General features: G+C 41.6%; 1 protein-coding gene across 12 annotated transcripts in view; it reads left to right on the forward strand.

The window, feature by feature from the left end:
- The window catches only part of MAK (male germ cell associated kinase), a 303,103-nt gene that overhangs the window by 14,148 nt on the left and 264,498 nt on the right, over positions 1-24,457 (forward strand). For all 12 annotated transcript variants that reach the window (XM_086706296.1, XM_086706298.1, XM_086706305.1 and 9 more), the window contains 7 exons: positions 561-615; positions 1,286-1,407; positions 5,866-5,945; positions 8,995-9,127; positions 12,568-12,739; positions 13,698-13,865; positions 20,056-20,361. In XM_086706296.1, the coding sequence (XP_086562422.1) occupies positions 561-615; positions 1,286-1,407; positions 5,866-5,945; positions 8,995-9,127; positions 12,568-12,739; positions 13,698-13,865; positions 20,056-20,361 (1,036 nt within the window). The remainder of the gene's footprint in view (positions 1-560; positions 616-1,285; positions 1,408-5,865; positions 5,946-8,994; positions 9,128-12,567; positions 12,740-13,697; positions 13,866-20,055; positions 20,362-24,457) is intronic.

The raw sequence follows: 24,457 nt of genomic DNA on the forward strand, positions 1-24,457 counted from the left end.
TGTCAACTATACTTCAAGAATAAAAATTAAGAACAAAATCTTTTTGAAAAGAAAGCTATTTCTAAGGTTTGGTTACTTTTGAATTTTTATTGACTTGAATCACTTAACTTTATGGGCTTCCTGTTTAAAGCTGGGGTAATGATACAGAATTTGTCAGATCAAATTATTTTACTACATTTGCTCCCAAAATTTATGACTTCCTTCCCCTCTCCACCTCAGTGTTTCATATTTATCTGTTAAGTTCTAGAAAGAGATTTGGAAGAGGCTCTGTTAGAAAAACACAATCAACTGATTAGAGACATGTGAGAATTCACCCAGAAAGGAAGATTAATGGTAATACTTTCACCATTGTGTTTAAAGCAGAATTTCAGGTATGACCTAAGTGTGAACCTGTACCAAACAGCCTTGAGATATACAGAAGGGAGGTGACTCCCTTTTAAGGAGGAGGAAGAGAGAGATCATAGCTTGCCCAAAATGGAAACTAGAGTAAGAAAGCCAACAGTGTTATTGGTGTTGGAAATCCTGTCCCTGTACACTAAACTTGTCTTATTTTATTTCAGGATGAAGAGAAAGTTCTATTCTTGGGATGAATGTATGAACTTGAGAGAAGTTAAGGTAAAAAGCCTACGGATGGAAAGAACCCAAGGAGGCCTTAACTCTGCCTCACCCTGTCCCATTTCTGAAGATGGCTGCTGAAGGGGTTGTTCTGTTCTTTGTAGGAAGCAGTCCAAAGATAACTGTATTTCTTATGTTTTTTTTTTTATCTTCCTACGTAAAGTAATTTCTCATTCCCCATCCAAATGTCAGTGGAGAACAGAAAATAACTCTACCCTCATATTTGAAAGTATACACTCTCACTTTTAAAAGAGCACTTTCCTTCATGCTATCAAAGGAAAGACAACTTTTAACTTTAACAACTACAAACCATTTCTTTCTACGTTATGCTGTATGACCTGGATACATCTGTGGAGACATTTGTATGGAATGTCACACAGTTAAGTCAGAAAAAAGTTAAACCTGTTGAATAGACGGGAGAGACAAAAGTGACAGATTGAAACGTTTGGTGGGTAACATCAACTGTTTATGTTTGCCCTTCCATTCATTACTGGAAACAATCACTGCTTGCTTTAACTTAGTCATGTAAAATATTGTAGACACTGAAACTTAATTCATTAATGAGTTCAGAAGATCACTTAAGGTAATTATCATAGGTAGCACTGATGAGGTTTTGCCAACTTCTATAACTTGGCTTTAAGAATTTTATTGCGTATTTGCTGTGCTGCAGTCTCTGAAGAAGCTTAACCACGCCAACGTGATCAAACTAAAAGAAGTTATCAGAGAAAATGATCATCTCTATTTTATATTTGAATATATGAAAGAAAACCTCTATCAATTAATGAAAGACAGGTATGTCTTTATTTTACAAAAACCATAATTTTTTCCCTGTTACCTCCTCTCTGAGTTCCTTGGATCCCTTCAACACATCACACTTTACAGCATGAAGGGTTGGTCACCCCGAGAGTGAATCTAAACTAATTAGCTGATATCCTCATAACTCGAAGAAGAACCAGCTATGACACAGTCACCATTTTTCTGGTGTCATCTCGTAAAAGTCAAGGTAGGGACACCTGGGCGACTCAAGTCAGTGAAACATCTGACTCTTAATTTCGGCTCAGGTCCGGATCTCATGGTTCATGAGATCGAGCCCTGTGTCGGACTCTGTGCTGACAGCATAGAGCCTGCTTGGGATTCTGTCTCTCCCTCTCTCTCTGCCTCTCCCCGACTCATGTGCTCTCTCTCTCTCTCTTTCTCTGTGAAATAAGTAAACATTTTTTTTAAAGCAGGTAAAATGGACATTAATCTCCCATATGAGACCAGTAGCTACCAGCAAAATATTTACCTCCCCGAGCTCGTGGCACATGACTGAAGCTCTCTCTCTTCACACGTTTAGAAATTAAAATGAGGATTTCTTTGGAATTGGTAACACATCAAGTCTTATCATTCACTTAAATGTTCTAATAAATGAACTTACTAGATCCCTTCATGAAACCTGCTTCCTTCCTCCCTTCTTTCACGAACCTTTCACAAAGTGCCGGAGAGAGTAATGAAGCAATGAAAATTTTCTCAATTTTGTCCAAGGCCAGCTTTATTACTGAGCATTCAACTGTAGACAGGTTTTGTTTCAAAAAGTATAGATAGTATGTGTGTTTATATGAAATATTTATCTTGATTTTTTTTTTTTAAGTTTGTTTATTTGCTGCGCTGACAGTGGAGAGCCCACACGGGGCTCAATCTCACCAACCATGAGATCACGACCTGAGCGGAAATCAAGAGTCAGATGCTTAACCAACCGAGCCACCCAGGCGCCCCCATTTAACCCGCTTTTAAAGCCAGAGGTGTTCAACAAAAGATTCTATATACTTTATAGACACACTTCCCAGTGGAATGCTGATTGCTATCTCTGTATCTCTTTCATACATACATACATACCCACTCAAAGTAATCCTTAAGGACGGTGAGTGGATTTTTCTTTAATCACATTTTTCCTTCTTTCAAAACATACTTATTGAATGCCTGGTATGCTCCACAGGCTAATGTCCTATCATTAATAGCAGTTAAAATAATGGTAAAGAAAATTTCAACCCCTCAAATCAGTGTTTATTTTTCTCCAGCTCTTTCTGGCCCATGGAAACAGGCATGCATGGTTTTTTTTTACTTAGTTTCAGTTTTAGTGGTGATAACTTTTTTATTTGATTGATTCACTTACAAGCGTTTTGTTTTGCTGATACATAATCTTCAGTTACTATTGTTAGTATGTTCTGTTAAATGGCTATACCATGCTTCACTCCTCTCTTTTATTTAAAAGAAATAACTATCAGGGGAGAATACATTAATTATACTGTATCATACTGATGAGATTATTTTGTAGTCATTAAAAGTGATAATTAGGGGCGCCTGGGTGGCGCAGTCGGTTAGGCGTCCGACTTCAGCCAGGTCACGATCTCGCGGTCCGTGAGTTCGAGCCCCGCGTCGGGCTCTGGGCTGATGGCTCGGAGCCTGGAGCCTGTTTCCGATTCTGTGTCTCCCTCTCTCTCTGCCCCTCCCCCGTTCATGCTCTGTCTCTCTCTGTCCCAAAAATAAATAAACGTTGAAAAAAAAATTAAAAAAAAAAGTGATAATTATAATGAATATGAAAATGCCTATGAATGGATAATAAAACAAATAAAAATTATAATTATGTAACATTGAAACGTAATATAAAAGTTATACATGTAAATGGATTCGTATTGGACCAGAATACTGAAAAATCAAAATAGTTTTTTAATCAGGTGATGATGGATAGTCCTAAATGTTTGGCTTCTAATAATCATACTCTTTAAAATGTATGAAATGATATATTGAGATATAGTTGTGGAAGAAAAAGATATATTTAAAAAAAATTTTTTTTAAATTTTTTTTAATGTTTATTTATTTTTGAGACAGAGAGAGACAGAGCATGAACAGGGGAGGGTCAGAGAGAGAGGGGAACACAGAATCCAAAGCAGGCTCCAGGCTCTGAGCTGTCAGTACAGAGCCCGATGCGGGGCTCAAACTCACGGACAGCGAGATCGTGACCTGAGCCGAAGTCGGCCGCTTAACCGACTGAGCCACCCAGGCACCCCTAAAAAAATTTTTTTTAATGTTTATTTATTTCTGAGACGGAGAGAGAGCATGAGTGGGGGAGGGGCAGAGAGAGAGGGAGACAAAGAATCCGAAGCAGGCTCCAGGCTCTTAAGCCGTCAGCACAGAGCCCCACGTGGGGCTCAAACTCACAGACCACCCGATCATGACCTGAGCCGAAGTCGGACACTCAACCTACTGAGCCACCCAGGCGCCCGAAAAAGATATTTTTAAAAAAAGATATAAGTAAATATAAATATTTAAAATGTTATACTTTCATCTGATTTTAAAAATATATAAATCTGTGCTGAGTGGATAATGCGATAGCAAAGGAACAATAAAAATAGTCAAGTTTGGAATTTCATGATTTAGTTCTGATTTAGTTCATGATTTCTAAATTAAGTGGAAATAAAAATGATACTGTTGGATGATTATTCAATGTAAGAGGGATAAATTTAACAACAGTTGTACATGGCAAAGAGCTGTTTGAGGCTAAGTGGCTTTCTTACACTTTGTTTTTGGTAGCTTAACTTCCTGAAGCGTTATTTTGAGGATCAAGATTAATTTAAAAGCCTTTTTTATTCACATAATCTTTTTTTCTATTTTAACTGAAGGCCAATATATATAAACCTTTGCTCTGATGCTATAACTGTACCTTTAATTTATAGCATTCATTATATAATTTAAATTGTTGGCAAGGATAAAAATATTTTGTTTTTTTTAAAATGTATTTTAAAAATATTTCAATAATATGGGGCTGGCTCAGTTGGAAAGACATGTGACTCTTAATCCTAGGGTCATGAGTTCAAGCCCCATGTTGGGTGTACAGATTACTAACATAAATAAATAAATAAATAAATAAATAACTTAAAAAAATATTTCAATAATATATGATCAATAGTATTTTCAAGCTTTATATAAGATCAGTGTGTATCTTTCTCTATTGTGTGTTTTCAGCCCATTTGGTGAGATATTTTAGAACATTACATAAGCATATAATATAGTTAACAATGTAATATTCAGAAATAGGCCATTTTCCATATGTTGAGAGCATTTTGAATAAACATTCGAATCCAGGGGCGCCTGGGTGGCTCAGTCAAACGTTAAGCGTCAGACTTGGGCCCAGGTCATGATCTCACGGTTTATGAGTTTGAGCCCCACGTCGGGCTCTGTGCTGACAGCTCAGAACCTGGAGCCTGCTTCAGCTTCTGTGTTTCCCTCTCTCTCAGCCCATTCCCCACTCGCTCTCTGTCTCTCTCTGTCTCTCTCTCTCTCTCTCTCAAAAATAAATAAACATAAAAAAAACCCCACTCTAACCCAATCAATCATGCTGTGATAAAGATGTTAGAAAATGTTGAAATTATGATGAGCTTTAAAAGCTTAAAATGATTACTTCTGAAACACTGCTTGGTTTCAGGGTCAAAGAGAATTAATGTTTCAGTCTTAATTTAGGCTTTATTAGGGTCTTTATGTAAATACCATATAAAGCTGCACCGTCCAGTACTGTAGCTAGTACTCACATGTGGCTCTCGAACTCCTGAAACATGGCTCGTCTGGACTGAGATGTTCTTTAAAGGTAAAATAAAAATGCACACCAGACTTTGAAAACTTGGTCCAAAAAAAAAAGTAAATTCATTAATAATTTTCATATTGACTACATGTTGAAATGATACCTGGTACAGATACTAAATGAAATATTGTTAAAAATTAATTTCACCTGTGTCATTTGTTTTACTGTGGCTACTAGGAAAAAAGTAAACACATAAGTGTTTCTCATTTGTGGCTCTTAATATATTTTTCCATTGGACAGTACCAGTAGGCAATACAGAACTGAAGCAGTTGTGCCCCTAAAACTCTTAAAGCCTCTATCACACAGATTTGCACACCTGGCTTACTTGACTATTAGGAGTTTTCCAATTTACTTTGCTTCTCTTGGGACAGTTTAAAATTTAGCTATTGAATATTCGTGCAGATACATTCATTACTGGGTTTGAGTTTCTACCGAACATCAACACAAACAAAAATTCTAATGGTCACGTTTCAAATTTACAACCTTTCAACAACTATAGAGCTACCTTTAACCAGTATCATGAGGCTAACAGGGGCTCCGAGGGAGGAAGAACATCTCCTTTCTTGTTTGTTTTGGTTGGTTGGTTAACAGAGTTACACGACTGTTTGACTGTTTATTTGTTCGTGTCTTCACAGAGACAAGCTGTTCCCTGAGTCAGTCATCAGAAATATTATGTATCAAATATTACAAGGACTGGCATTCATCCATAAACATGGTAGGTTTAAATTTCATTTCCCTGCCTCTTTAGATGACTGTCAAGGTCACGAGGTCACGTACAGGAATTGTACATAAACTGTTAAATAATGTTCTATTGAGTAACTACAACTTTGTAGTATGTGCCTACTATATACAATAGTATTTCTGTAATCTCTATCTTCCTCCAGAGCAGAATTTGTTAACACTTTGATCATCAGCTGTTAGTCCCAGTTACAATAAACCCATCCTATAAATCTCCTGCCTTGATTTTACCTTGGAAATGAAAACAAAGCAAACAAAATGCCCTTCTTTTGGAAAAGATCGGAATGCTTTGATCACATGACCCCTTATTAACGTTTAAATAGTTTAAAGCGCCCATGCTATGGTGTTTTATAGTTTTCCTTAGTATTTACATTTAGTTGTTTCTGTTCTTTGTGTTTCATATTGTTGCCGGTTCTGTTCTTTGAATGAAATTAAGGAAGGTGCTTGGTCTTATTTTTATGAATCTCTCATTTATGTGATCTTCATTTATAGTCTTTTATATACCTATCAAACCAAAATAATTAGTCCAAAAAGTTAACATAATCAGTATGAAAGTTTTTAGCGAACATTTGTTTAGAATCACTAGATGTTCCGATATTAAATTGGAAGGGTTTGTGCCAGACCACCGCTGCATTCTTAACGGAGGCGTTTGGAAATCACCAGCATCAGTCTCCTTTCACATTTCATCCCATAGTTTATATGAGAAGATATGAAAGGAGAAACTTTCCCCTTTAACTGTTACACGAGATAATTTAATGTCTAAAAATGCTATCTAAGGGCACCTGGGTGGCTCAGTCGCTGAGTCAGCTGACTCTTGATTTTGGTGCGGGTCATGGATTCACGGTTCGTGGGATCAAGCTTTGCCTCAGGATCTGTGCTGATAGAGCAGAGCCTGCTTGGGATTTCCTCTCTCCCTCTCTCTCTTCCCCTCTCCCACTCATGTGAGCACACATTCTCTGTCTCTAATAATAAATAAGCATTTAAATAAATAGATAAAAATGCTACTTATGTATTCCACATAAGCATTGTCAGAACATTCCTGAATCCCACTTTTTGGTCCTTTAAACGTCTAAAACCTACGGTAACATACTACAACCCACTGGTAAAAGCCAGTCATTTATTAATTACATGGAAATAGAGGACATATACTGTTTTAACTGTTCATAGTGGATTTTCCATCTTCAGCCCATTTTGTAATACTGACCAGCATGGAAACTCGTGATATTTGCCTGAGTTAATTTATGCCAGTAGAAACCAATGTGCGGAAAAATCAAAAGCATTATGAGTTATTTGATTTTTGGAAAGACTTTTGTGATTTACTGATATTTTTTAGGTTAGGAATAAAATTGGTTTAGATTCCTTGGGTCTATAGGAGGAACTCCCAGCCACGTCAGAGCATAAGAGATTGCAGGAAGAAGTTGGCTTGGGGGTTGACGAATTAAAAGTAAAGAACACGAGGGGCGCCTGGGTGGCGCAGTCGGTTAAGCGTCCGACTTCAGCCAGGTCGCGATCTCGCGGTCCGTGAGTTCGAGCCCCGCGTCGGGCTCTGGGCTGATGGCTCAGAGCCTGGAGCCTGTTTCCGATTCTGTCTCTCTCTCTCTGCCCCTCGCCCGTTCATGCTCTGTCTCTCTCTGTCCCAAAAATAAATAAACGTTGAAAAAAAAATTTAAAAAAAAAAGTAAAGAACACGAATGATGTGCAGTTGGCTCCACAACCGATGACAGTGACTGGGGACGCCAGACTCCAAGAACAATAGATATTTTTACAGAAGCTACATTATTCTTGCTACAGTGGACAAGCATCTCAGATGTACTACTTTGAGCAAACATTTTTAACACAGCAGCTGTCCCAACATAACACTAATATTTTAGTTAAAATAGGACCACGTTACCAATACCCTTATATTAGTGAGAATGGGGAAAACCTCAACTGTACAAATATGTAATTGGTTTGATTCTCTATGATTTTACGGATTATGTCAGTCAACTCACCACCACCTGTGTTCCTGTTCTTGTCTCCGTGGTAAAAAAAAGTGCAGTGTATTTCCCTTGGAAGTTTGTGAAATGGATCTCGACAACTATTTTGAGTAAGAAGTACCAGATGACACTGGGTACAAAACTGCTGTGATGTCACCAATGTTGAGCCCGCACTGGCTTAGAAGGAATTAGAAAAGCTTAGGCTTAAAACTCGGCTTAAAAAGTTCAGGCTGAAGCTACGTGAAACCCGCTCCCACAATGATCACCTATAGCGGATCCTACAAGGGACCAGGCCCCCTCTTGACTCTCACGCCTCGCAAGGTCATTGGAATACAGGCCACCCGTGTGTCACCGGCGTGCTTTAGATGGCCCTTAGAAATGTACGAAGAGGGTTTTCATGTCCTTCTTCCTGGGTTTTCTGCCTCGTGTTCACTGACCTGCCTTTCAGCTTCAGTCACCATTTATTTTACATACTGAACTGGTAAATAACCATTATAATTATTGGGCTTTTCAATAAAGCAGCTACCAGGGGAGAACTGAGCTGGTAAAGAACACAACTGCAAATGAAAGAATTGGCTAGAGTGGGTGCAGTTGCGTTTTCGTTTAATGGACTTTTCAAATAAGTGACGTCAGCCTGAATATGCAGCTTTCCTCGGGCTTTGATTAGGCTCCTTCTCTTCTGCCCTCCCCCTCCTCATCTGCTGCACAGCAGTGACCATAATACGTCCTTAAGGTGGTCGTGCAAATTAATGGAGATAATCATAATGTGGCCAGTGTCTAGCTCAGTGCTTGAACTTCCCGGATTCACAAATAGAAATATGTGTTAAGTGGGAATTTTTAATGACCTTTAGGTACAGTGGGAACTTTCTTGCCAATTTATTTTGAACGCAGGGTGCCTGCCACCATCACCTTTTAGACAATAGTTAGGGTTTATTTTTTTCCTAAGTTCACATTCCTAATTACAACAGAGAAGTTCACTTATATTTTGTTTAGGTTTCAAGTATGTTTAAACGTGATGATCAATTATTGTTTTCCCTCTCTGTTCCCAAGGTTTTTTTCATAGGGATATGAAACCAGAAAACTTGCTTTGTATGGGCCCAGAACTTGTGAAAATTGCTGATTTTGGACTTGCAAGGGAATTAAGATCACAGCCACCATATACTGATTATGTATCTACCCGATGGTGAGTGGTTTCATGCAATTCTGTAGAGGTTTATGTCTGTGTTGAAGTTTTGCCACAAAAGATCGTTACATCGCTTTCTGGAGGTTCCATATCGAGTATTTAAAACAAAATATAAAACTGACTTTTGCATTCTGCGGAGAGAAGGATTGGGTCATGACTATTCTGAAGGAAAAAGGATTTCATTAATTGATTCATTCATTCGGCAAACATTTGTTGAGCACGTACTATGTGCTAGATTCTATCTCAGGCACGGGGAACACGGAAGTGAACGTCACAGGAAAAAAATCTCTGTCTCATGCTGCTTACATGACATCCAATAAACAAATAAAAACATCATTGGGGGGGGGGCAGGGCGCCTGGGTGGCTCAGTTGGTTAACCATCCGAGTTCAGCTCAGGTCATGATCTCATGGTTCGTGAGTTCGAGCCCCGCGTCGGGCTCTGTGCTGACGGCTCAGAGCCTGGAGCCCGCTTGGGATTCTATGTCTCCCTCTCTCTCTGCTCCTCCCCCGCTCACACTGTGTCTCTCTGTCTCAAAAATAAATAAACGTAAAAAAAAAAAACCCAAAAACCAAGAAACGTCATGCATTACCAACAGAAAGACATGCACATCCTCATCAGAAGACATGTAATGGTCCCAAACTGCAAGCTACCCAAACGTCCATCAGGAGCAGTGGAATATATTCACCCAGTAGAATGCTTTATAGCAATGAGAATGAAAAGCCTACAGCCACACACAACAGTATGACTGAGTCTCACAGATATAATGCGGAGAGCAAGAGGCCAAACAGGAAAAAAGTACATATGGTAGGATTCCACTTACATAAAGTGAAACCTAATGTATGCTGTCAGCAGTCAGGGTAGCAGTTACGTGAATAGTGACAGTGAGTGCGGGAGAGGGACCTCCTGGGATGCTGACAACGCTCAGTTTTTCTTGAACTTGGTGCTGCGTCAGTGGATGTGTTCTATTTGTGGAAATCCATCAAGTTGCCCTCTTACAATACGTGCACTTTTCTGTGTGTGTGTGTGTGTGTGTGTGTATGTGTGTTACATACCAGGAAAAAGAAGCATATTGGTAAATCAGGTGGTGATACATTATTATGGAGAAAAATAAAATATGGACAGGGACAGGGAGTTGGGTGGGTAGGGGAAGGACAGGGCATGTTGCTATTGTAAAGAGAGGCTCTCGCTGAGAAGGAGAGGCTAGGGCAAGAAGGAGCTTTCACGCAGAGAAAATGCTGAGCGCAAAGGCCTTGAGACGGGAGCGCCATGCATGAATTCTGCCAAGAGCAGAATGAACAGGGACGACTGTAGGAGGAAATGAGGCGAGAGAGTGTATGGAGTGGCCAGATCTCATGGGTCCTTACAGGTCATTGTAAGGACTGTGGTGGCTTCTTTTATTTTTTTTTTTTTTATTTTTTTTTCAACGTTTATTTTTATTTTTGGGACAGAGAGAGACAGAGCATGAACGGGCGAGGGGCAGAGAGAGAGGGAGACACAGAATCAGAAACAGGCTCCAGGCTCTGAGCCATCAGCCCAGAGCCCGACGCGGGGCTCGAACTCCCGGACCGCGAGATCGTGACCTGGCTGAAGTCGGACGCTTAACCGACTGCGCCACCCAGGCGCCCCAGTGTGGTGGCTTCTTAATCCGGGCGGGCGAACTGGGGAGCCCCTGGAGGGTATTGAGAAGAGGTGTGATATGTTTTAGGTTGAGGATCTTTCTGTTTTAGGTTGAGTATCTGTTTTCATCTGGGTAAATTTAGGTTCCATACTGAAACGGAATGAAATTGAGACTTGTTTTCAGCATCCAAACTTGGCAAAACATTCAAAACAATGAATTTTATCTCATAAAAAGCTCAAGGCAGGGGCGCCTGGGTGGCGCAGTCGGTTAAGCGTCCGACTTCAGCCAGGTCACGATCTCGCGGTCCGTGAGTTCGAGCCCCGCGTCAGGCTCTGGGCTGATGGCTCGGAGCCTGGAGCCTGTTTCCGATTCTGTGTCTCCCTCTCTCTCTGCCCCTCCCCCGTTCATGCTCTGTCTCTCTCTGTCCCAAAAATAAATAAACGTTGAAAAAAAAAATTTAAAAAAAAAAAAAAAAAAAAAAAGCTCAAGGCATAGTAACAAGCATTGGCAAGGACGCGGAGAGACCAGATCCCTCACACATCACTGGTGTGAGCGTGAAATGGTACAAAAGAGTCAGTGGTTCCTCAGGGGTTAAACATCCAGTTACTACGTGATCCAGCAACTCCACACACATTTCTCCGGTATGTAGCCCAGGGAAATGGAAACACACATCCACGCAGAAACTTACACATGCATGTTCACAACGGCACTACTTATAATAGCCCCAAATTGGAAACAACCCAAGTGCCTGTCCACTGGTGAGTGGATAAATAAGGTATACTAGGGCCATATCATGGAATATGATTCGGCAGGAAGAAGAATGAAATACTGATACGTGCCACAGCATGGACGAACCTTGACAACATGCTAAGTGAAAGAGGCCAGTCCCCAAGGACCAGAAAGCGTGTGGTTCCACTGGTAAAGCTAGAGCACTGGGAATACAGGGTTTTGGGGGAGGTATGGGGTTTCTTTGGGGGACAATGAAAATGGTCAAAGTTGATTGTAATGATGGATTACACACTCCATGAATATACTTAAAGCCCCTGAGTCATATGCTTTTAAATGGAGAGTTGTATGTTATGACATTATGTGAATTATATCTCAATAAACCTGTCAAAGAAAGGTACTCGGGATAGAAGCAAAAAAAAAAAACCACAAAAAAACAAACAAAAAAACACACACTGTGACACATTTGGGCTGAAAAATCTACACATTTCAATACGGAAAAAAAGAAGTGAGAAGTGAGAATATTTCCTACCAGGTAGCTTTGCTCTCGTAAATAGTGTATTTTTCTCCATGAAAATACATGTTAAGGGAATGGAATCAATTGAAGGAATCAGCACTTTCAAACTGATAAGTAAAAAGAAGGAAAAAAACCCCACACTACTTAGGGACAATCTTTGCTAATCTTTTGTTTTCTATCCTTCATATAAATATAGCATGGATACAATGCTTGGTAAAATTATACAACTGTTCTCATTCAGAATGTATCTGCTTCCCTTCAAAGCCCTTCTCCCCGCCACCCCCCAACAGTGTCTTACAGCATTTATTTCCATATTTATTCGTTTGAGTTCCTATCTTAGGCCACTTGGACACTTCATTTAAGTTTGTCTCCAGCTCCACCAACTGTTTGTGGTCAGGGAAGATATGTTACGTCCAACGTAACCCCAACACATTGCATAAATGCCGGATGCACAGAAAGCACTTCATACCGATCCCTTGGTTGAAATGCGTGACCAAACAGAATAGAACCTTACTGCCACGCCATCTTTGAACCCACAGTCAAATTGGCCTCTTTTCTTTTGTTTTCCATTTTCATAGGTATCGTGCTCCTGAAGTTTTATTAAGATCTTCAGTTTATAGCTCTCCCATTGATGTATGGGCTGTAGGGAGTATAATGGCCGAACTGTATACATTAAGACCACTTTTCCCAGGGACAAGTGAGGTCGATGAAATCTTTAAGATTTGCCAAGTTTTAGGGACTCCCAAAAAAGTGAGTACTCTCGTCCTTAAGTTGTTGTAACTTCTGGTTATTTATAACTTTTACCTTGGCTGTCTGATATCTTTCATTTTCAAATAGGCTTATGTTTTAATGGTTATTTGTTCTTATAATCCTTTTTTTTTTTAATTGGGTGGGATGAGAAGCCAGAGTCCCCACCAGACTAAAGAAGAAAAGATTCTTGCCTTTAAGAACTTAAGGGAATACTCTATATTTAGCATTGCTGACTGCATAGATATCCTTGCTTAGACTCTCCTACTTGCTCTGTGAATGTTCATTGGCATCGCCTCATTAATCCCAGGTGTCCTGGACCATGTTCGCTTAAGCTTTTCGTGTTTCTTTCTATGTACCTCTGCCCTGGACATGTGATGTCTTGAACCGACTACTTTTCAATTAACTGTTGCATTCAGCTAGACCTTACTTTCTGATACGTACTTAATAAGTATGTATCATTATCATTACATCCTAATTGTATTCACATGTGCCTTGTAGTTAACATCGGACAAGTAAACAGTTATTAGAGATTTACCGCAATTTGTCATTTCCCAGCTATGTGCAGTTTTTAACACTGGATGGGATGTATATAACATATAATAAGGGTCTTTGGGATGATCAGCTGCTTTGTATATCAGTTGTCCTTGTTTATTCAAAGTCACCTGGATATCATCCTCAAGGTCCAAACACCAGACAAGAGTAGGATATTCTGAAATTCATAGAAGTGCCTTCTCATTTTTTCCTAACAGTTCTATATTCCTTCTATACTCTCCGTAGCACTGAATTGTATACGTGGTCTGGTGTTTCATTCTTTCATCTATTTATGGTAGTCAACACTAACATTTTCATAAACCAGTGATTTTATATTATTTCTGTGTTTTTAAATTGATTACTAAAAACCATTTTTCTTTTCTTTTTTTGCTCTCCCATCCCACCCACTTATATATTCCCTAAATAGAGTGACTGGCCAGAAGGGTACCAGCTTGCATCCTCTATGAATTTCCGCTTTCCCCAGTGTGTTCCTATAAACTTAAAAACTCTTATTCCCAACGCCAGTAATGAAGCTATTCAGCTAATGACTGAAATGTTAAATTGGGATCCAAAGAAGCGACCGACAGCAAGCCAGGTAAGATGAATCCCCCTGGTACAGTGTTTGTTCCTTTCCTTTCCTTCCTTCCTTCCTTCCTTCCTTCCTTCCTTCCTTCCTTCCCTTCCCTTCCCTTCCCTTCCCTTCCTTTCCCTTCCCTTTTTGTTTTGAGGGTTTACAATACCAGGAATATTTTCATTTACAAAGACAAGTCTATTCTCAACCAGGGTTTTACCAAGAGAAGTAAGCCCAAAACCCTAAGGCATCCAATATGTCATGAATTAATTTCTAGGCCTACAAGATGCCTGGGAGAATTGAGAAGACAGCCACACCAATGATGTTCTGTGTCTGGCGGTTCAAATGAGGTTGAGGCTGAAAGAGATCAATTTCTCTAATGATAAAAATTCAGGGGGCGCCTGGGTGGCTCAGTCAGTTCAGCATCCAACTTCGGCTCAGGTCATGATCTCACTGTTTGTGAGTTTGAGCCCCGCGTCGGGCTCTGTGCTGACAGCTCAGAGCCTGGAGCCTGCTTAGGATTCTGTCTCTCTCTCTCTCTCTTCCCTTGCCCCGCTCATGGTCTGTCTCTCTCTCTCTCTCTCAAAAATAAATAAACATTAAAAAATATATTTGAAAAAAGTTCAGGCATGTGACAGAGAATTAGGAAGAAACTCATCACTGGTAGTAGAGAGGCATCTCTTCAGCTAGGAAACAGATTTTCTGTGCTCTCCTGTGGTTTAGAGGTGGGTCCTTGTTCACTCCACACAACAGTGTCATCCCTCCATAGGACTAGAATATTGTTCACTCTGCAGCCCCCACAAGAGGGCAGCAGGTGGTACCCTCGCTTGGCTCCTCTGTGACTAGCCCTTCTACATCCTACAGGTGTTCTCTGGAGTCGCAGTCTTGAAAATGCCATGGCTGTGTTTGCAAAGGGCTTAGATTTAAAAAATCTAAGCTTTAGCGTATACTTATTGTTATTTAAACATAAATTCAGTATTAAAATTGCCAAAACAGGGGCACCTGGGTGGCTCAGTCGATTGAGCGTCCACCTCTGGATTTTGGCTCAGGTCGTGATCCCAGGGTCGTGGGATCGAGCCCCGCTTTGGGCTCCACAATGAGCATGGAGCCTGCTTAAGATCCTCTATCTCTCCTCTCTTTCTCTACCCCTCTCGCGGCTCGCACTCTCTCTCTCTAAAATAAGAAAAAAAAAAATTGAATTACCAAAACATTATTTCAGAAATAAGGTTGAGAAATGTTCTCGAAAGGTGAACTGGAAGAACAAATGGGAAAGAATAGTCAAGACAGGTTTGAATAAGTAATTGGAGGACAGTGGTGGGGCAGAGAGCTTGCCCTATCAAATATTAAAACAATCTGTAAAGTGATAGTAATTACAACAGTGAAGGTACTAGCATACGAATGGACAGACAGCTCCAAGTTGCAAAAGCTGTAAGTCAGCAGAGGGTAAATATGGCATCACAAATTGGGGGGGGGGGGGTACCATCACTGGGACAATTAGTTAATTCTTTGGAAAAAAGTAAATTTAGGTTATTTCTCACCACACTTCTCAATTTTTCAAGTAAATCACAGAAGGTTTAAATAATAAGAAGGATAAACGAAACTATTAAGAACTAGAGAAATTATAGGTGAGTATCTGATCTCAGGCTAAGAAATAGAGGAGAATAAAAGTAATAGAAGAAGCCACAAAGGGAAAACTCAGATTTTTTTTTTTCCATCATGATAAATGCACTCCTTAATCCCCTTCACTGATTTCCCCCTATTTCCTCCCTCCCCCCCCCCCCCGGGTGACCAACAGTTTGTTCTGTGTAGGGAAAGCTCAGATTTGATCATATAAAATTAAAATTTTCTCTTATAAAAATCTTAAGATTAGAAGGCAAATAGCAACAAATCTTTTTAACAAATGTGGCAGTGTATTTTCTAATGTTTCTAAATACTGGTTACTTTTGTAATAAAAATGCAATAAAACTCTTTAACTCTTACCTAAAAAAGAAGAATGGGCAAGAGACATGTTAAAAAGTCACAGAAAGGGGTGCCTGGGTGACTCAGTCAGTTAAGCATCCTACTCTTGGTTTCAGCTCAGGTCATGATCTCATGGTTTGATAGATCGAGCTCTACATCAGGCTCTATGTTGCCAGTGTGGAGCCTGCTTGGGATTCTCTCTCTACCTCTCTCTCTCTCTCTCTCTCTCTCTCTCTCTCTCTCTCTCTGCCCCTCCCCTGTTCATGCACACACTCTCTCTCAAAATAAATTACATTTTTAAAAATTTTTTTTTTAATGTTTATTTATTTTTGAGACAGAGAGAGACAGAGCATGAATGGGGGAGGGGCAGAGAGAGAGGGAGACACAGAATCGGAAGCAGGCTCCAGGCTCTGAGCCATCAGCCCAGAGCCCGACGCGGGGCTCGAACTCACGGACCGCGAGATCGTGACCTGAGCTGAAGTCGGACGCTTAACCGACTGAGCCACCCAGGCGCCCCTAAATTACATTTTTTTAAAAAATCACAGAAAAAGAGGGGCACCTGGGTGGCTCAGTCGGTTGAGTGTCCGACTTTGGCTCAGGTCATGATCTTGCAGTTCGTGAGTTCGAGCCCCGCATGGAGCCTGGAGTCTGTTTCTGATTCTGTGTCTCCCTCTCTCTTTGCCCCATCCCCACTCATGCTCTCTCTTTCTCTCTCTCTCTCTCAAAAATAAACATTAAAAATTTTTTTAATAAAAAAAATCAAAGAAAAAGAAATAAAAATTACCAAAAATATTTTTTTGATGCTCCCCCCCCTTGTTCCCCATGGTAAAATGCAAAAAAAAAAAAACAAAAAACAAAAAACAAAACCTTTGAAAAGCTATTTCTCTAAGTAATGGAAAATAGTTTTGCAACATAGTATATCAAGAACCTTAAAAACAATCAGAAAGTTGGATAAAGATTTCTGCACACAGATGTTAAAAGCTAATTAAAAACTTTCCATTGGCAGTATAAACCTAAATGTTTCCAAGGGAACATTTCAAGTTTAAACATCATTAAAATAGACTGTTTGCTACAATTAAAAAATGGAGACTGCTATTTGAACAAGATATTATAGCAGATATTACAGTAGATGCTGTTAATGCCTCACCCAGATCTCCTGTGCCAGGATGATGCACCCGTCCTCAGCTTTTCTGTAAAGTGCTGGTTGCTAATGCTCACAGCTGCTCCCTTTCCTGGACAATTGCTTCAGCCAGCAAAAATCAGCATCACTGAGAGGTTACGTACCCACACATCTGCTTTGGGGACAGTCTAGATCCTTTGCATGGCTGACATAAAGATACCTTTGTTTTAAGAGGGCAAAACCCCGAAGTCAGATTTTCATTTCAGAATCCCCCTCCTTCTCTGTGGATCAGGCCAAGGTAGACTTGATCAGAGTTGGTACCCTAGGTTGACCCCTCCCCACCCTTATCCTTCACCCACTTCAGATTTTTTTTTTTTTTCATGAAAAGCACTCCCTCAATATATCACTGGTACCCACCAGATCTCCTTCTTAGGCTCTGTTTCTAAGGAATCTGAATTAAGGCAGACAGTATGACCTCCTGAAGTAATGCACACTTTATACCTTCAGATAAATTATATAATCTGTGGGCACAGAACAAAAAAAAATGGAATTTTTAAAATGAAACCATTTTAGAGAATTCTCAAGTTCAAATGCTAAGTTTATTTTTATTTTTATTTTTTTTAATTTTTTTTTTCAACGTTTATTTATTTTTGGGACAGAGAGAGACATAGCATGAACGGGGGAGGGGCAGAGAGAGAGGGAGACACAGAATCGGAAACAGGCTCCAGGCTCTGAGCCATCAGCCCAGAGCCTGACGCGGGGCTCGAACTCACGGACCGCGAGATCGTGACCTGGCTGAAGTCGGACGCTTAACTGCGCCACCCAGGCGCCCCTCAAATGCTAAGTTTAAAAGCAGGCTAGAATATTATAATACAATATTATTTTATTTTAAAAAAATATACGTATATTACATGACTAGAAGGAAGTTCTGAAAAAAACAACCCGTCACAATGTGAGCAGTAGTTTTCTTCTGGTGTTGGCATTAGAAATCATTTTAATGTATAGAAATTTCTATACATCCTTTTTAAATCATTCTTTGTTCATTTTTTTTTTTTTCTTTTGAGAGAGAGAGCAAGCAGGGAAGGGGCAGGGAGACTGGGAGAGAGAGAGAATCCCAAGAAGGCTCTGAGCTGTCAGCCAGGAGCCTGATGTAGGACTCGAACTCACAAGAAGCTGTGAGATCATGACCGGAGTGGAAACCAAGAGTCAGACACTAAACCGACTGAGCCACCCAGGCACCCCTCTATGCATCCTTATTGTATGCAATGCTAAAATATTCCCTGCATGAGCAGTAAAAAATAAATTATTTCTAAAAGACTTTCCTCCTCTGGAAGGACGGTAGCTGATATTAAAGAGGAAAAATTGTTACAGACGAAGCCGTGAAATTACGAAACGCATTTATAAAGGTTCTGGTTCCAAAATATAGCCCATTTCAAATTCAGGAGTATTGACACACTAATTAATATGACTTAATGCAGAATTTGAGTGCCTTCTGTGTGTCACGCAATGCTGTATTTAAATTGTCTGTGTTTGCAGAGCTCCACTTAGCAATGTCAGTGTAATTAACACGGACACCAGCTGTGGTAGGGGACATCGCAGAATTAAAAACTCTTTCTGCCTCCGCCGAAATCCACCTCCCTGCCCTTAACCTCTTTCTTGTCCACTATGTCATAGCCTTGCTTTTTAGTGGAAGCAGGGAGGCCTAGTTAGGGAGAGATGGAAGTTATAGGATACAGGGGCCATGCTGTCCCCCCAAAAACTGCCCTTGCAGGCCTGAGAAGCAGCCAACTGTGGGTCAGGGCTGTGCTCACACACAGGTGGGGACCGGCTTAGGGCAGGATGTGCAGGGTAATAGGGCTGGGCGACCTCAAGGACCCCCTCCCACCTTCCCTCCCCTCCCGCCGCCCCCCCCCCCCCCCCAGACACAAACAGCGGAACTGGGAGCCTTCCTCCTTAATCCAGGCACAGGCTTACTGGTAAGGGGCTCAGCCTCCACAGCTGAGCTGCACAGAAGACTTCGGACGTTCTCTAGGTCAATTTTCATCCACCTTGGTGCTCCCGACATTTGGATCAGATCACCTCTGTTGTAGGGCTGTCCTGTTATTACACTCGATGCCAGGAGCGCCTCCCACCCCCAAATTGTGACAATAAATAAATGTCTCCAGAGGGGACAAATCGCCCCCAGTTGAGAACCTCTACTGTAGCTCATGTCCCCAGACAGTCGTGAGGGGTCCTCCACTCCACCCACCGCCTCCACGCAGCAGCAGCGAGTGGCTGACTGAACTAGTTGAAACTCAGTGATCAGGGGCATCTGGGTGGCTCAGTCAGTTGGGCGTCCGACTTCGGCTCAGGTCACGATCTCACAGTCTGTGGGTTCGAGTCTCATGTCGGGCTCTGTGCCGACAGCTCAGAGCCTGGTGCCTGCTTCAGATTCTGTGTCTCCCTCTCTCTCTCCGACCCTCCCCTGCTCACGCTCTGTCTCTCTCTGTCTCAGAAATAAAAACATTTTTAAAAATTAAAAAAAAAACCCTCAGTGATTTTTTATTATTTATATTTTCTTTCCATAAATATCTGGTATAGTGCTATAATACACTCTAAAACATATTCACTTGTCATCTCCTTTCTTAGAATTTTTTTATTGCTAGTAGGTATGTAGTTATCCTTAAGCTAAGTGTAGGCCTGAATTTTATATAATGTGATAAAGTTAACCGTTGAAAATGAACTACATAGGTTTTCTTAACTCATTTCCTAATGCCTTTGGACCATGATCAGTATCTAGCATTTTAGTTTGAATGAATCGCGTCCAATTTGGCCAGTGTTTATAAGCTAGATTTTTTTTTTTCATACAGAATCTTTAAATACAACGGTTGTGTTGCCTGGATGTTAAAATTACATGTGAGTTTGACATTCTTCCTACTATGTTGTACTTTGCTTTCTAAAAGAAATTTCTTTCCTAAATCGTTACTTCCCAGTCCTCTTTTTGAAGGTACCACGTAAGGGAAAACTGGATGCTTTCTGATCTTTGAAGCTTATCTAGTCTAGTTCTATATGCTGAGCTCGCCGCCGGTCAGTAGCTCATGTGCAATACATGTCGGTGAGACCGTTTTCCATTTCTTATTTCCCTGCTTTTTGTAGGCACTGAAACACCCGTATTTTCAAGTTGGTCAAGTATTAGGACCTTCCTCACATCATCTGGAATCAAAACAATCTTTAGACAGTAAGCAGGTGCAACCACCAGAGCCGAAGCCATCTTTAGATGATCTAGAACCTGAGCCTCTGCCGGACATAAACGAGCAGACTGTCAGACAGCCGCAGCCGAAGAACAGCCACCAGCCACTGCGGTCCATCCAGCCGCCACAGAACACGAGTGTCCTGCAAGCGCCGAAGCAGCAGAAGCAGCCACAGACGCTATTTCCAAGCATCGTCAAAAACATGCCGGCCGTAAGTAGCCCGTGAGGATCCTTTATATGCAGTAGTTTGGTGCGGTTAGGCTTTTGTTTTCTAGGCATTCCTAAAAATGCCTAGAAATGTTTGTTTATTTTTAAGAGAGAGAGAGAGAGAGAGAGACAGCGCACACAAGTGGGGAAGGCAAAGACAGAGAGAGAGAGAGGGAGACACAGAGTCCGAAGCAGGCTCCAGGCTCTGAGCTGTCAGCACAGAGCCTGACGCGGGGCTCGAACTCAGGAACAATGAGATCATGACCTGAGCTGAAGTTGGACGCTTACCTGACTGAGCCACCCAGGCGCCCCCTAAAAAAATTTTTTTTAAGATGTAAAATATGATTCTGTGTTAAAGTCCCTGCTTCCTCTGGCCGAGGCTTAGCATGAGATAACTTAAAATTCTAATATGGTTTATGAAAAGAAAAACTACCAAAACTAATGTAATAAAGTTTTGATGTTACAGACTTTAACAGTTACTCAGATACAGAAGAACTGAAAGCATTTAATAGAATATGGGACTCAAGAGAGCTGACCCTAAAATCTTAAGGATTTTAACAGTAATTTTATACTGGTTTTATTTTTTTTTTTTTAATTTTTTTTTTTCAACGTTTATGTATTTTTGGGACATAGAGAGACAGAACATGAACGGGGGAGGGGCAGAGAGAGAGGGAGACACAGAATCGGAAACAGGCTCCAGGCTCCGAGCCATCAGCCCAGAGCCTGACGCGGGGCTCGAACTCATGGACTGCGAGATCGTGACCTGGCTGAAGTCGGACGCTTAACCGACTGCGCCACCCAGGCGCCCCTACTGGTTTTAAATACTATTGAACATGAACAGATTTTTTTTTTTTTTTTTTTAAGTGTCAGGCATAGTATAAAAACTTCCTCTTCCGACTTCGGTTGTTTGGTCGGTTCAGGGAGCTCGTCATGTGCCATATTACTGGCTCCTCAAGATGTATACTCCCAAATGCATTGCGTTATGGGCATTGTAGGACTGAGAGATCTCAAAGAAAACTGCCTAGTTCCTTATCCATTCCTGCCACCCCTATAGAAGCAAGCCCTGCTCGCAAAGCCCTGACGTATTCTAACATACAATTAATTATTTGTATCTTATGTGTATTGTTTATTATCTGGCTCTTCCTACTGGAATGTAAGTTTCATGAGGTCAGGGATGTTGTCTGTTTTGTTTATCAGTACAGGCCCCAAACCCAGAATGGTGCCTGGCACCTGGTAAATTCTCAAACATCTGTTGAACAAATGAGTGAATAATTGTCCACATTATTTCTGTTCAGCACCCCCAGGGTCCTGAGGAATCCACATCACCTTTGGGGCATTTCTGACTATTAGAAAGTTCTTATGGGGCGCCTGGGTGGCGCAGTCGGTTAAGCGTCCGACTTCAACCAGGTCACGATCTCACGGTCCGTGAGTTCGAGCCCCGCGTCGGGCTCTGGGCTGATGGCTCAGAGCCTGGAGCCTGTTTCCGATTCTGTCTCTCCCTCTCTCTCTGCCCCTCGCCCGTTCATGCTCTGTCTCTCTCTGTCCCAAAAATAAATAAACGTTGAAAAAAAAAAATTAAAAAAAAAAAAAAAGAAAGTTCTTATACTGAGCTAAACTCTGGTCTTCTTTAGCTTTTAATAAAAGTTCATCACTCTTTGAGAAAGGCAGCCATTCAGATATCTGAAAATAGCCCTTATACTGCCTGCCCTTTTCTCTGGGAGAAACATCCCCGGTTCCCCCATGTGCTCCGCACATGACATCATTCACCAATGACTGAGTAATCCTTGGTTCCTGGGTAGGAAGGAGCTGTTGAGTCCCCCTTACCATCCTGCTTCCCCGTTAGAATGAGGCTGCCAGAAGCAGAGGTGAACAGCAGGCAGGGAGTATAAACCATGGTGAATCACCTCCAACATCCCAGAACCAGAGGTCCAGCCACTCATGCCACCAAAGATTACATTTTTGTTTTTTTCTTGGAAGGCGCATCAAATGTTGACTCGTACTGAGAGGAAAAGAAAAAGAATATTTACTGAGTATCCACTAAGTGCCACGTACTATGCCCAGCCCTGGTATGCACTAAGTTAAAGTGCCCAATACCCTGGCCCTATACCTTCATGATGAACAGAATGGCAGGGAGCCCTTGGGCAGGCCACTAGAACTTTCTTCTAGATGGACATTGATCCATTGGCAGCACTCTTGGTCAGAGTACCGAACTACGTACTTAGTCTGCTATAACAAAGTGCCATAGAGTGGGTGGCTCTAAGCCAGAAATTTATTTTATCACAGTTCTAGATGCTGGGAAGTCCAAGATCAGAGCGTTAGCCAATTTGATTCCTAGGGAGGGCCTTCTTCCTGGTTTGTGGATGTCACCTTCTTGCTTTGTCCTCACATGGCAGAGAGAGAAAGCAGGCTCTCTGGAGTCTCTTTCATAAGGGCACTAATCCCCAGTTACCTTCCAAAGGCCACTTGTCCAAATACCATCACATTAGACGTGGGTTATAAATTGGGGGGGGGGGGTGGTCAGCAGTACTGACCCTGCCTTGTTGTCCTTTTGTCGCTTCACTGATAGCCTCAAAGACCCTGTCACCCATTTTGTCGAAGGCCACACAGACTATATACGTTGTGTGCTTCTTATAAAAAATGGTTGCCTACGTGGTCTGCCACTCCTTTCCCATGATGCTCAAAAACTTTCCCTTTAGCAACTGATTTTCGAATCTTTGTCCTCATCCTATACCAAACGTATTAAAGTGGAGTTGGCAAAACTCCACCTTCTACGTTACAAAAATTACGTACATTTGCCCCTTTCCGGTCTTCTCAGGCATACGACTTGATGTTACTGACACTGTTCAGAAGCACACAGACTCAGCACCCTAAAAAACCATTCCACCAAAACCAGAGCCCCAAACTCAGCTAAGTGTAACCTTTGATCAGCTCTGCTTATCTGGGACCTGATAGCTTTTTATTCTCCTTAGTCTAGAGCTCATTCTCCCCGGCAAAGAAAACAATAACAGAAGTTGGCAAATACCATTTTCGTCATGGGCCATCACCGTGACACCACGGGCTCCAAGCAATCGTATATCCATTCTTTCAACATCGTGCTCCAAAGATAACTGTATTTGCTGACCTTGCTTCCAAATTCCCTAATTTGCAATCACCTTTTGGACTCCTCGGTTCACAAACCCCAAAAACACCCCAAATAAATTTGAATAAAACCACTCTCTGATCCAAGCCAAGTCTTCCTCCTCGTTCCTTATTTCTGTTGACAGGGCCCCCATCCTGAAATGATTCCTGCCTTTCCTTCTCTGCATCCATTAGGATTACACTCAGTGACTTACGACGGAAACCCGGCCACTGAGGCTCCAACAGTAATGGGTTGTTTTCCCACATGACAAGAAGCCAGGGGTGGGCCAAACCAGGGCTGCGGCAGCCTGTAGAAGGAACCAGACCGCTTCTGCCCTCCTGTTCTACCATGCTTACCAAGCAGCTTTCCTTCCTATGGCCACAACATGGCTGCTGTCCCTTTGGGATGGCATCTGCATTCTAGAAGAGGGAAGAGTGTGATGGGGCCCCTGGGTGGCTCAGGCCGCTAAGCGTCCGACTTCCGCTTGGGTCATGATCTCACAGTTTGTGAGTTCGAGCCCCACGTCGGGCTCTGTGCTGACAGCTCAGAGCCTGGAGCCTGCTTCGGATTCTGTGCCTCCCTCTCTCTCTCCCTCTGTCCCTTCCCCGCTTGAGCTCTCTCTCTCTCTCTCTCTCAAAAATAAATAAACATTAAAAAAAAAAAAAACAACAACAACAAAACAAAACACTGGCATGTCATGCTAGCTGTCCCAGAAATCCCTCTAGTAGACTTCCACTGACAACTCATTGGCTAGACTGTGTCACATGGCTACAAACAGCTGCAAAGGCAGCTGGGACTTCAGGTATTTAAGCATACTGCTGCAACAAGTGCTGCCACACTCTTCTCTCACATCTGTTCACATAGATGCAAAGTCCAGGCCTTTAATTCCTTGTTGAGAGCACACGTGTTCTTTCCCGAGCATTCCAACGACTAGGAATCTGTTGCCCTTGCCACTGCATGCCAGTATAACTGCAAAGGCCTC

Source organism: Puma concolor, chromosome B2 (assembly GCF_028749965.1).
Source record: "Puma concolor isolate L17-30 chromosome B2, mPumCon1.1.hap2, whole genome shotgun sequence".
Lineage (NCBI taxonomy): Eukaryota > Metazoa > Chordata > Mammalia > Carnivora > Felidae > Puma > Puma concolor.